General features: G+C 40.2%; 1 protein-coding gene across 2 annotated transcripts in view; it reads left to right on the plus strand.

Moving 5' to 3' along the window:
- Usp15 (ubiquitin specific peptidase 15) overlaps positions 1 to 12,806 on the plus strand; it is a 91,502-nt gene that overhangs the window by 6,007 nt on the left and 72,689 nt on the right. For both annotated transcript variants that reach the window (XM_052165797.1, XM_052165798.1), the window contains exon 2: positions 8,495 to 8,622. In XM_052165797.1, coding sequence (XP_052021757.1) covers positions 8,495 to 8,622 — 128 coding nt within the window. The remainder of the gene's footprint in view (positions 1 to 8,494; positions 8,623 to 12,806) is intronic.

The raw sequence follows: 12,806 nt of genomic DNA on the forward strand, positions 1-12,806 counted from the left end.
TTTTTCTATTAGTTCTGCTTTTACAATCTGGCAAAGTGACAGATAAGTCAAGAGGTTTATCACTGATAGATTTAGAAAATTCATGTTCATATTGAATAAATTTAATATTGAACTTTCTGGTTCTAAGAAGATAAATCTGTGGGTGTGGTTTACAAAATTATCTCTAGTATATTAACAGTTTTCTTACACGTTTGAAATGGGTAGTGTTATTTCTATAGGTAGAGAAACGGAAGAGTTAAGTGTATACAGGCATGTGGTGGACTAGTGAGAGGGGAGGGATTCTGACCTAGGCATCCCCCCCGCCCCCAGAAGACTCTGAGTGAGCTGGGCCACACTCAGATTCACTCTCTAAAAGTATTGAAATCAAGAGATGCCAATTAAACTTTGTCATAATAGTTAAACATCATTTCATCTGTTATCCATATAGGAGACCTGTAGAATTTTCTGTTTTCACAGTCTCTGTCTTATATCTTCTAACTTGATGCATGTGGGGTTTGTCCTTTCCAGTAAATTATTTACTACATCCTGTATTACCCTGCCTTACTGGGTGTTACATTTACTTCAAATACATCTTCCTGATTCTTTCCTAAAAATTTCATCACACGTTTATTGTGTAAGTGTGTATGTATGGGCATGTGTCAGGGCGCAGATGTGGAGATGAGGACAGCTCGCTGGAGTCTGCTCATCTGGGTCTCAGGGACCCAGGCATCAGGCTTGGCAGCAAGCACCTGTAACTGGTGGTCTGTCTTCATCAATAGAGATGTGTAATCCCTCCTCCACACTTTGATTTATAAAAACATAACAACAGCTTTATTTCTATATACTTTATATACTATATAATATTCCCATTAAAAGTGGACAGCTCTCTGGATAGCAGTGTTCATAATCTTTAGAATAGTTTCATCATCCCTAAAGAAACGTCATATAATTAGCAGTCACCTCCCATTTCAGCCCAAACTCCTCCAGCAACTGTGTTTTAGTTGTTTTGGCTTTCCTGCTTCAGTATGATATATTGAAATTATGTCATATTTTGACTATATATCAGTATTTCACTACACATTATTATTAATAATCTTGTTAGCAAATTATCTCCTTCCCTGTACTTCTTAGCAATAATTAGCAGTATTTACACAGTGAATGTTGTATTTGATAGCTGAATGATAACTGACATTATTCACACTGTAAATGTACATCTTTTTACCCAGACATCTCTCTCCTGACTTTTTGCCATATATGACCTAAAGGTACAAACGCTACTCACTGTGTGAGTAACCTATATAAGGGCCAAGAAGATGCCTGAACAGGTAAAGGAGTTTGCAGCCAAGCCTAGTGACATCAGTGTCTCAGGACCCACATGGTGGAAAGAGAGAACCAGCTCCTTCCAGTTGTCCTTCTGCCACCACATGAACACTGTAGCATGTATATGTACCTTCACTTACGGAACAGTGAGGATACATGGATGGATGCATGGATAGATGATGGATGGATGGATGATAGATGGATGGATACATAGGTGGGTGGGTGGATGGATAGATAGTAGATAGATGATAGATGAGTGGGTAGATGAATGGATAGATGTGATAAAATTTAAAAGAAAAGGAAGATAAGGTGTGCTGACTATCAAAACAACAACAACAAATGGTTTTCATTGTTTCTATCTGATAAGGTAGAACAACACTATAACCCTCAGCATCTGGAAATTGTGTGGCATCTTACATAGGTGCTTAACCCACATTATTCCTCAAGTGGAAAAGCAGTCACTCACAGTTGAACTTTGAAAATATTCAATATATTTCAAACTATATATTGGGTTTGGAAATAAGTTATGTTTTTGAAAAACTAAACATGTATGGAATAATAAATGCTAAATTCAGGGTAAAAGTGTGCCAAGAGAGGGGTCCAGAAAGGGCTGTGTGTGGTGACTTTGTTCACGTGCTAAAGAGAAGCTGGTTGTCAGGACTCTTGTTTAGCATGTTTCTTTGTTCACTCCCTCCCTTCCCTCCTTACTGCCCTGGGTCCTTCATTCCTCTTCCTGCAGAAGGAGAAGTTAGATGTAAAGGCCAGGCAGGACTAACAGTGCTTCTTTCCTTCTCCTGTGCTCATCCTAACTCACATGTCTGCTAGAGTTGTGGGGTCATTTAGTTGTGGCCTCTCCATTCCGAGGTATCACTGAGTGTGTATTTGCTTTCTGGATGAACAATTTAAGAACAACATACTTGGCCTCCTTCTTGGAATCCTTATTTGTGTTAGCTTAGGCTTAAAAATGGGTCATACAAATTAGTTCTTCCTAAGTGATGGAGTTAAGGTGCAGAGCAGAAAATAGGTTAGAAATGCCTGAAATCTGAGGGATAAAGAGGCAGTGAACCAGGCCACAGGTTACCTGAGAACTACTTCACAGTTGTCTTTGCTTTCATAAAGCACTGGAAGTCTCTGTTCTAGTGGTATTTTTCTTTCTTTTTTTTTTTTTAAATCTTGCAATGGGTCCAGTAAGGTGGCTGAACAAGTAAGGGTACCCACCACACACCTGACAACCTGACTTTCCTCCTGGGACCCACATGATGGAAGGAGAGAAGCAACTCTCACAGGTGTTTTCTCCTTCAGTCATTCCCACCACACCCACCCTCAGGACAAAGTAAAAAACTTTAGTAGTCTACCTGCAGACTGGAGAACAGATTTAAGTAAGAAAAATCAGAAGTAGTGAGAAATCGAACAACGTTTACAGTACTTTGTGCCACTAGAAGTGAGGGAGTGGGGAGGCCACAGCTACGGAGCTTGGAGTTTTAGATAGTAAGAGAAGAGAGAGCTACAAGTGGTGACAGTTGTCGCTGGACGTGCCGGCTACTGCTACATAGTATGCAGCTAGGCTTCTAGCTTGGGGAATTAAATCACTGGGGAAATAATTTATCTGAATGATAATAAAAATTAGTAAAGATAAAGGTAAAGAAGATTGGGATTGAAGTTTCTATGGAAAAATCTAGTCGTATGGCCTATTAACTGGAAATAACAAGCACTGAGAGCTACCCTGCTGTGCAGAATCCCAGGGGGCCTGCAGTGATGGGGCACACAGAGTAGCTCTTTCTGACACTGACACTCAGGTGGGAACAGGCAAAAAGCAGCCTTCACCCCCCCCCCCAACCCTGCAAAATCAGCAGGACAGGTTTTACAGGGTCGGCAGCTTTGTCAAATTGGAACAGCCTTCCGTTGGTTGTCTGTTGACTATGCGGAACTGGTGTTGGCATAGGAAGATCAGCCTCCATGCTAGGTTGGAGAGAGAGCGGAGACTGTGGAAACTGGAGGTTGATGGTAAAGCCCTGTCAGAAGTGAGAATGAGGCGGAAGTGAGTAAGTTGGGAAGCGAACCTTCCGCAGAAGGGGAGAGGTAAGTTTCTGCTGGGAAACTGTCCTCAGAGTCAGGAATGTGTTAGAGCCAAGACTCAGCAGCCAGATAGTTGGCCTGGAATTTAGAGTTACACTGTCCACTAACAGGAATAATGATGTTGGGACAGATGTCATACTTCTGTCTTTCCGACAAAGTACAGAGTGAAGCAGCCTACTGTCCTCATGACATCAGACAGAATTGTCAGGAGTGTAAGACCATGTAGCCTCTTCTACCTCTTCCCTAATCCTCCTTCCTCCCTCTTGCTCAGTCGGCCACCATTCTGCCAGTGTCTTCCCAGCCTCTCACATATATTCCCATCCAACTATAACTTACACCAACTCTGCTGTAACACAGTTGTGATCTATAAACCACCGTGCTATGTAAAAGATCACAGGGATGAGGCTGGAGAAATGAGGCAACCAGTTAAGAGCTGCTCTTCAGAGGACCCAGGTTTGATTCTCAGGAACTATGTGGCGGCTTACAGCTACCCAGGTCTCCAGGTCCAGTGGGTCTGGCATGCTCCTTAGGCACTGCATGCATATATCACACAGACATACATGTGTGCAGAATACCTATACACATTAAATAATAAACATTTCTAAAATTACTAGACACATGTAGAATTGGGTTAGGATCCAACACTAAAACACAGAACATATGTAGTATTGAGCTTAGGGTACAAACACATCTATGTGTCAGTGGTCTTTTTAAAAAGCCTTATAAAGTTATAAGACAGTTTTAATGTTAAGTGGTTACAAAATACACAAATGCCACAATAAGTATGAAATTTTATTGTGAAAGATGAGATTTGCTTATAGGTGGAACTGAGAAGTATTATAGCTTATGTGTTAATATGAGTTGGTGCAAAGTGGATTCTCCAGTAAGTCCCGGGAAGATTTAAATGCAGGTGAGAGGTATATGGCTCTAACACATAGTAAATTGAGATGGGTGTCTGAGCGGCGTGTACTCGTCCATTCCTTAGGCTGAGTCCAGCAGGATTCAGTGTGTTCAGGTTCACAGTGTCTCTCTGACAAGTACAGGTAGGTTAGGGTCTGGCCTCTAGAGCACCACTGTAAGTGCCTTTCAGTCTCCAGCTCCACAGGTACGCCCCTTGCTTCCCTACTTCTGCTGGATTGTAGATAAAATACTGCTCATGTGTACAGTGTGCAGCTTGCATTGCATTCAAATTGAACCATTATCTATTACTTTTATATCCTGATAAGAACTTTTTAAAAAGCATCTTACATTTATTACTGATTTGGGGGTGGTATGTGGGTAACCCACAACACTCATGTGGGAGTCAGAGGACAAGTTAAGGGATTAGTTCTCTTCTTGTATTATGTGTGTATCAGGGATCAAGGTCTGGCAATCAGGCTTGTCCGTGTTTGTCTACCCACTTAACTGTCTCCTGGCCTTAAGATAAGAACTCTTGACATAAGATCTGCCCTGTGATAAATACAGTATTAACTGTAAGCACACAAAGCTCATCTGAACTCAGTATAACAGAGTGTAAGCACTGAACAGCAAGTCATGTCTCCTCTCATGCCTCCTGACACCGTCCATCTACTCTCCAATTCTGTGAATATTTTATATACTCAGGTCAATAAATCCTGGAACATTTGTCTTCATAACCTGTATTTCATTTAGCATAAAGCCCTGCAGGCTTATCTGTTAGTACATAGAGCAGGCTTTCCTCCCCCTTACAAGCTGCATATCACATCATGTGTCTATTGCACAATTTCTTTATTATCTGTATGTAGGTGTTTAGGTTTTTATGTCTTAATGCTTCAGTGAACATGGAAATGTATATATGTCTTCAGCATCTTGATATTATATATCATAGGAAGTAGGTTACTGGATCAGACATACTCTATTTTATTATTATTTTTGAGGAACCCCCATGCTGTTTTTCACAAGTAATGAACCATTTTTCATTCCTACCTAAAAGCTCAAGAGTTCTTCTTTCTCCTCATCCTCTCCACACCCTCACCAGCTCTTGAGCTTTCTCCTCATCATCCTAACAGGTCGAAGATGGTCTTCTCGTTTTTTTTGTTGTGAGTCACCTAATGTAACAATTCCACTCTCGCATGATGATGTTTCCAAAACATCCCTACATAACTCTGTAAAGAAGATATAGACGCCTACAGGAGAAATGTAATCTTTACAAAGAAACTAGTGCTGAAAGCAGTTAAATATCAAAGAAAAAGTATTGTAGTATCAATATATAGAAAGTTAATACTGTTGCATAAATTCTACATTTCTAATGTAGGGCACTTTAAATTATTGTATTAATGACATTTCAAGTTCACATTTCTGCTTTTTAATGCTGTAGGTATTTAAGACAACTAGTTAGGGAATCTGTGTCTCCATTTTAAAGGTAAAAGCTGAAAGTGTTTAAGAAAATTAACTAGTCATCAAAACAAATCCCCAGCAGTGACATAAGTGCTGTCAGAGGCCTAGGGATTGACCATCCCCATCCTCACAAAAGCAGCCTCTTTGAAGTAAAAAAATGAAAAGTTACAGTAATTTTATGAAATCATGCTAAATGCAGAAAATTTTCATACAATACTTAATCATGATAGTATAAAAATACATGAAATAGTAGGTGGTTTGTGTAGCACAATAGCAAATTATTTTATCAAATGGTAAAAGTTTAGATAGTCCTATTTTAAAAAAAGGTTTTGGCTGGATGTGGTAGCACAGAGGAGCCAGCCAGGCAGGCAGATCTCTAGAAGTACCAAGCCAACCTGTTCTCCTTACTTAGTTGTAAGATGACCTTGTCTCAAAAATAAGTTTTCTTCTGGCCTAATGTAGCAGTCCTGGTAAGTGCTTAGATAAGTGAAAATTGAATTAGAAAACTATTTACAGCAACAACATTACATGTTTTATACTCAACACATCAAGAAGAGCCTACTGTGTGCTGGCACATGCACTAATCCCACCACTCCTGTGGCTGATACAGGAGAGTCCAGATTAGACTGAGTTGTATGGTTGGGAGAAAAGGAAAATCTCAAGGGCATTTCCAACAAAATAGACTCAGCGCTGGAGGATATGAGACTGCTTACTTTTAAAAATGTTTCTTGTAAACAGCCTCAGTGTCCCATGACCAGCCAGTGACTGGGTAAAGAAATCATGGTGCAGGGGCACAGTGGATTATGCTCTTCCCTGAGAAAGGAGAAACCCTGTAACCCGCAGCAGGCATGGTAGTGAGTAGAATAAGGCAGGTATAAGAACATGAATCACTCAAGTGTGGGTCGAAAACTTAATCTCAGAGCAGTTAGGAGCTGAATGTTTAAAGGCTAGGGAGAATTTGGTGTGTGGACACTAGACTGTTCGGACTAAGTTCTGGTGTCACAATGGTGTTGCGGTTACTAATTATGTAGTATATATTTCAGAAGGCTAGAAGAAAGCACTTTATACACACTTGAAGGACTCCTGCATGTCCTGTGCTGTGTACATGGTAATGTATCACAGGACCCCCCATGAACGGGATTGCTACTATAGTCAGTTAAAATAACAAAGACTACCAAGGACGATAAACCATAATTGCCAGAAATTAATTTTGGTTTGGTTGATTTTTGAGATAGCATGTGGGTGTCTATTGCTGGCTTGGCTATCCAGGCTGAGCTCAGACTTTCTTCCTGCTGAGTCTCCTGGGGGCTGGGAGTGCACATGGGCCACCACACCAGGCTGACCAGTCAGATAGACCATACACCATAGGTCGCTATGAATTTGTCAGGTTTTGCTGGAGAGACAAGGGTTTTTCGTGAATTTTAAACATGTGGATGTTTTTGTAAAGTGCAAAGGGGATTGTTTTTCCTTCTTGACCCTAACTATTAACTACTTATTAGCAATGAAGTACTTTGTATGAATGAAGTGGTTTCTTCCAACAGATTAACTTGGATTCTTATGGGGAGAAATGCTAACACTTAATAGAACCTGAGAAAGATTCCATTCCTGTGGATCAGAAGACAAGCCACAGTTCCCCCCAATCTTTATATTAATTTCAGTGTAACCCAGTCATAATCTTATTTTTTGGTAGAACCTGATAAAATACTTTTAAAAATACAACACATATAGGTAAGGTAATTAAAACACTATAGATTTGGGACAATAATAAATGAGTAGATGAATGAAATAGGGGACAGGTCTCTTAGTGTGACATTTATCTCAGGAGAAAGCAAGGCAGAAAAATCTAAAAATACTAAGGCAGAAAAATAAAAAAGATTTATTGAAAGATTTCCCTTTTTTGATGTACTTATTGGTTTTAAAAAAAGAATTTAGGTGGGAGGGTCATATTTTCATGGGAAAATATCAAAATATTACACTGTACTGTGATTTTTAAACCAAGTATAATTTTAGAAATGGGTTGTCTTAAGAAGTCCTACCTCAGAAAGTTCTCCAGAGTGAGGAGGGCCTCGAGTTGTGTAACTGCAGTGGGTTGGGGCACTGCAGACTCTTCAGATCCACTGTTAGGGAGGGAAACTGGCTGCTCATGAATATTCTTTAAGAATTAGAAGGTTTTGTTCAGTTGGTGCCTTTGCTTTAGCTATTTTCAGACCTAGCTGTGGGTTTTTCATTTCTCCTGTGCTGTGTGTGGTAAGCCCACAAATGTTGGGGTGGTGATCCCCTCAGGGTTGCACTGCACTCCAAGCCTAAGCGTCTCGCTGGCCTTCACTGCTGGTCTGTCCTGCAGTCAAGCCTGGCTAATGATAATGTCCAGAAGATTGTATAGTACTGACCTGGGAAGTCGTCGGTACAAGCAGGAGTGTTGAAAAAATTGCATTTTTATATCTTATTACATTGTACTTAAATTCTTATTGATTCTTACAATTTTTGTTCAACCGACAAGGGTTTCCTTGACTATCATTTGGATGCTTTTGTACCATGCTACAGGGATTGCTTTCCATTCTTACATCAACACATGAAAATATCTTGTACAAACCAAGTTTTTCCTCTGAGTATTAAGTGCAGTGCAGCTGTAACTGTGCATTACCCTGTTCATAATCCTTTGAAGTAGACATTCTCTTCACTACAAAACAGAAGAACAGAAGTGGATTGTTGCTCTTCTTGTATTTGCAGGTGTTTTAATTAACCAGCGTCTTGTCTTTTTTAGGTATCTAGTAGATAGTCGGTGGTTCAAACAGTGGAAGAAATATGTTGGCTTTGACAGTTGGGACAAATACCAGATGGGAGATCAAAATGTCTATCCTGGACCCATCGATAACTCTGGACTTCTCAAAGGTATTATTTTCTTCAGTCAAGTTGTAAATGTGTTAAGTTTAATGAGTAGGTGTCAGTGGATATAATAATGGAGAATGTCAGTGTAGATAAGTTGGTAATTAGAAATTCATTGCAAGTATGGTGTGGGAGGTAGCACACACCTGAATTCCTTGGACAAGAGGCCAAAACAGGAGAATCACTATTGTATGTCTGCCTCAAATACATAATGAGACTCATTTAAAAAAAAAAAAAGAGGGGGAGAAAACGATACCTATTTGCAAATCATTCTGTAATTGTTTGATATGTATATGACACATTTCTCTTTCATATTTATGATGTGACCATGATTTAGAATTGAAATATTAAAATGAAGCATGTAAATTATCAAACAGTGTCTTCTGGTTTGGGGAAATGGTATCTACGCTGTTTTTCTTAATGGATATGGGACATTTTCAGGGATAGCGATCACATGTTTACAATCTTGACTTCTGCACTGTCCTTCCTCAACCCTCCCCATGTGCCAGCAAGAGCTCCTCCAGCTCTTACGCCGTCCACCACAGCACTCACACTGATCCAGTGGAGTCAGAGGGACAAGACCCACCTGGGACATCACCTGCCCTGTGTATAGCACCGCAGGAATTATATAGCCGGGAGGCGTCTCCATTTAAGAGCAAGACCAGGAGAATGTGCACTTAACTTCCTAGGCTTGAGTTTGGTTAGCCTCTAGGCTCCATTCGTGGCCAAGCTGCTTGATGTTTTCCCTCACGTGGGACACTGAGTGGACCAGGCTGGTTCTGATGTCTAAGAGCCGTTCACGGAGGACAGTAGTCCACGGACGGCTGCTGTAATAGAATACTTTGGGAGATTGAGGCTTTTCTGCCAGGATGGATGGTAAGAAACAAGGTCCGCCCCAGCATCTCAGCTTGCTGGTGACAGGTGCAGGACTGGTTTCTGTCTAGGCTCTGTGTGTAGACATACTGGTGTGGTTTGGAGGCCTAGAGGTGAGAGCAAAGGACAGTGAAGAAGACCCCCCGCTGTAGCTGCCTCAGCCCTGCGTATTAGATGTGGCAGAACTGCATCGTGGTTCCGCACACTGAAGGACTCCACTAGGCCTGTGCACGTATGCTTGCGTGGAGACTGCTGTCTGTTGCCTCACTCAGGAGCTCCTGGTGGCGGCTTAGTTTTGATAGGGAAAGCTAAAAATAAGAGGCAGTGGCTTGCTGCACCCAGCACAGCTCTGCAAGATGGAGGATCGCTCAGATGGAAGCTTCTACAGAAGAATAGGAGGAGGAGAGTGTGCCCGGCCTGTGGTCGGACATTAGAGTGAGAGATCACAGGATCCTGGGCAGAACTTAAAACTAAATAAACGAGTCCTTGTAATTGATGTACATGCAAAGGACAGAAAAGACACATCGTAGAAAGATTCTGAGAACCTCTAGCCCGACTAATGGGTATATCTGAAGAACATTTAACTGAGTGGACTGCATTCTAGGTCATAATATCTATCTCAATAAACTTAGACGCATTCACATCAAAATATATTCTCTTACCACGAAAGAATAAAACCTGCTTTTAAGAAAACATTCAGCCCAGTGGAAAAAATAGGCAAGAGACTTGGACATATCTTTACCATTACTTTTCCAGAAGAGGGAGCTAGTCAAGTAGCAGAGTAATAAGTTGTTAGTGCGTGAGGATAAGGACTTGAGCTGCCTCATGTAAGCAGCCAGACATGCTGGTGCACACCACCATCTCTGTGCTGAGGACCAGGAGACCCGCTAGTCTACTCTGCTAAGTCTTCAGACCACTGCAACATCTATCTTAAATGAGTAAGAAGACCCAGTCAAGCCTTCCCTCAATATACCTGCACATGTAACTGCACACACATGAATATACCCATACAATCTGTGCATCTGCATCTACCATGCCAAAGAAAAAAATAGTTTTCCAAAAGAGTTCACCTTAATTAAGTGTTCACCTTTATTAGTATGAAAGAAATGGGGAGTGTGCCTCAGACTTTACTTAGCTTGGGATTATTGGATACCTCATGGTACATACATACATACTATACTACACATGTATAAATTTAATTACAACTTAAGAGAATCACTGTTGACACTTGCTGACTCGGATGGACAACAAATTGAGTTAAACATCTGTTAGCCCTAGTACTCAGTCATGGTATGTGAGATATTTACCTAAGAGACTATGAAGAGTTGAAACATTTGCCCATAAGAAAAGTTCCACATGAGTGTTCACATAGTGTTATCCATAAGAGAAAAATGTGCCAGCAACCCAAGTGCCTGTCAGCATCTGAATGGATAAGCAAATGATAGTTTTTTTCATATAATGAAGCCCTGTTAGCACTTAAAAATGAATAAATTGCTGAAAACGTATCTATAGATCTCAAAAAATAATAGTATAAATGAAGCCAAACAAAAAGAGAATGTATTGTTTTATATACATTTATAGGTTATGTAGATTTATTTATAGTAACAAAAGACAGGTAATTTTTTCATAAAATTCTAGGAAATACAAATTAGTCCATTATAAAGCATAGATAATGATTTCCATAACAATAGAATCTTGACAGGTAGAGAGGAGAGATTACCGAACCACAGGAACTTTTGGATGATAGGTGAGTTATTCCCATTGTGTAGTCTCTAGGACAGAGCTTATCTCTGCTTTGCCCGTATACTTGTGGCATGAGACAGAGCTGCTTTTGCTCTGCAGCATGTGAAGACCCTGGAAGCTCATGCAACAAAAGAGAACAGGAGCTGTAGAGAATACTAGGATTTGAGATGTACAGAACTAACAGAAGAGTAAGATAGTCTTGAAAAGGACCTAGCAGTTGGAACACATAGACACTATGTTACATTTGTATTGCACAAGGAGGATCATACCCTAGGAAATTATCTGTCTTACACATACAGAAGAATCAGGAAGTGGGATTTTCTGGTTATACTACAACCTGTCCTTGAGAACAAAATTAATTTGACTGTGGGCCATGTTGGCAGGGCCTGAGTGAGCTCATTAATAGTGTCTAGCCCGTGCTTGACAAGTGAGAGGCCAGCATACAGACTGAAGATGAGAGGCAAGGAGGAGTGAGCCTTTGTTCTGGTTCATCGTGCAAGGGACAGTACGACTGCCTTTGTAAACGTGTACAACCCAGACTTAGAATCTGTGATTACAGTGTGTTCTGTCCTGTAAAAGGATGAGGCTCTTGCTGATAGCTCGTTACAGCCACTGGAATCTCTGCAAGTATAGCCTAATAAATTTCCTCCTCTTTAAAGAATTCCCAATTATGTAATCTAAGTAAATACAGATTTCTTTTCAACAGTTACATCTCATTAGATACAGAAGTGATAAAAGCTAATCCCATTCTTTAATTTGAATGGTGTTCTCCATACACACATACACACACAAAGTTCTTATTTTATTCTGTCTACTAAGTATATTATGTGAAATCTCTCACATCATCAGATTGTTTACCTAAACTTAGATATTGTCAAAAATAACATGTCTTGATTTTTAAATTCTTTCAGTTTTCTTCAGGTTATATTATACTAGATGGCAAAGCACATAGAATTAGAATATGTACATTCATGGTTGAATTCAGTCTCTGCAAATTTGTGTTTATTGGTGCTTGAATAACTTATCATCTCCTGGTCTATTTGCTAATGAAAATGGAGCTACCTAATTCTTAGTGTTACTCTGAAAAAATAAACACAGAATAAAATAACAAGGATTTTACCCTTCTTCTTTTTTTTCTTCCTTCCAAGCTCAGGTTGGCCTTTGAACAGAATATACTATGTATGTAGCTGATGTCCTTCCTTTCCACCTCCCAGGTGCTGGGGTTAACGGTGTGCACCACCTCCATACGCAGCCAGTAGCAGGAGCAAGGGTTTCTACACTATACTGCTCCCTCCATTGCTCTTGATTTCGTATGATTACCCTAGGCAAGTTACTCTGTGTCTCTGGATATATTCTTACAGTAAAGACACCCATCATGCAAGGCTGTTGAGAGAATTCACAGTAGTGAGTCTGCTGTCTTTACCTGTACCTGCTGTGTGATGTCTCATAGTATAGCTTGCTTACTTAGCATATGTGATTTTCTTTCATCCTTGGAGTTTCTGACAACTCATTCCAAATTGTATTTGCTGACAATTTAAAAAAATTACAATCACAGTTAATGAGGCTGTGCTTAA

The sequence above is a fragment of the Apodemus sylvaticus genome, chromosome 20, assembly GCF_947179515.1.
Source record: "Apodemus sylvaticus chromosome 20, mApoSyl1.1, whole genome shotgun sequence".
Classification (NCBI taxonomy): domain Eukaryota; kingdom Metazoa; phylum Chordata; class Mammalia; order Rodentia; family Muridae; genus Apodemus; species Apodemus sylvaticus.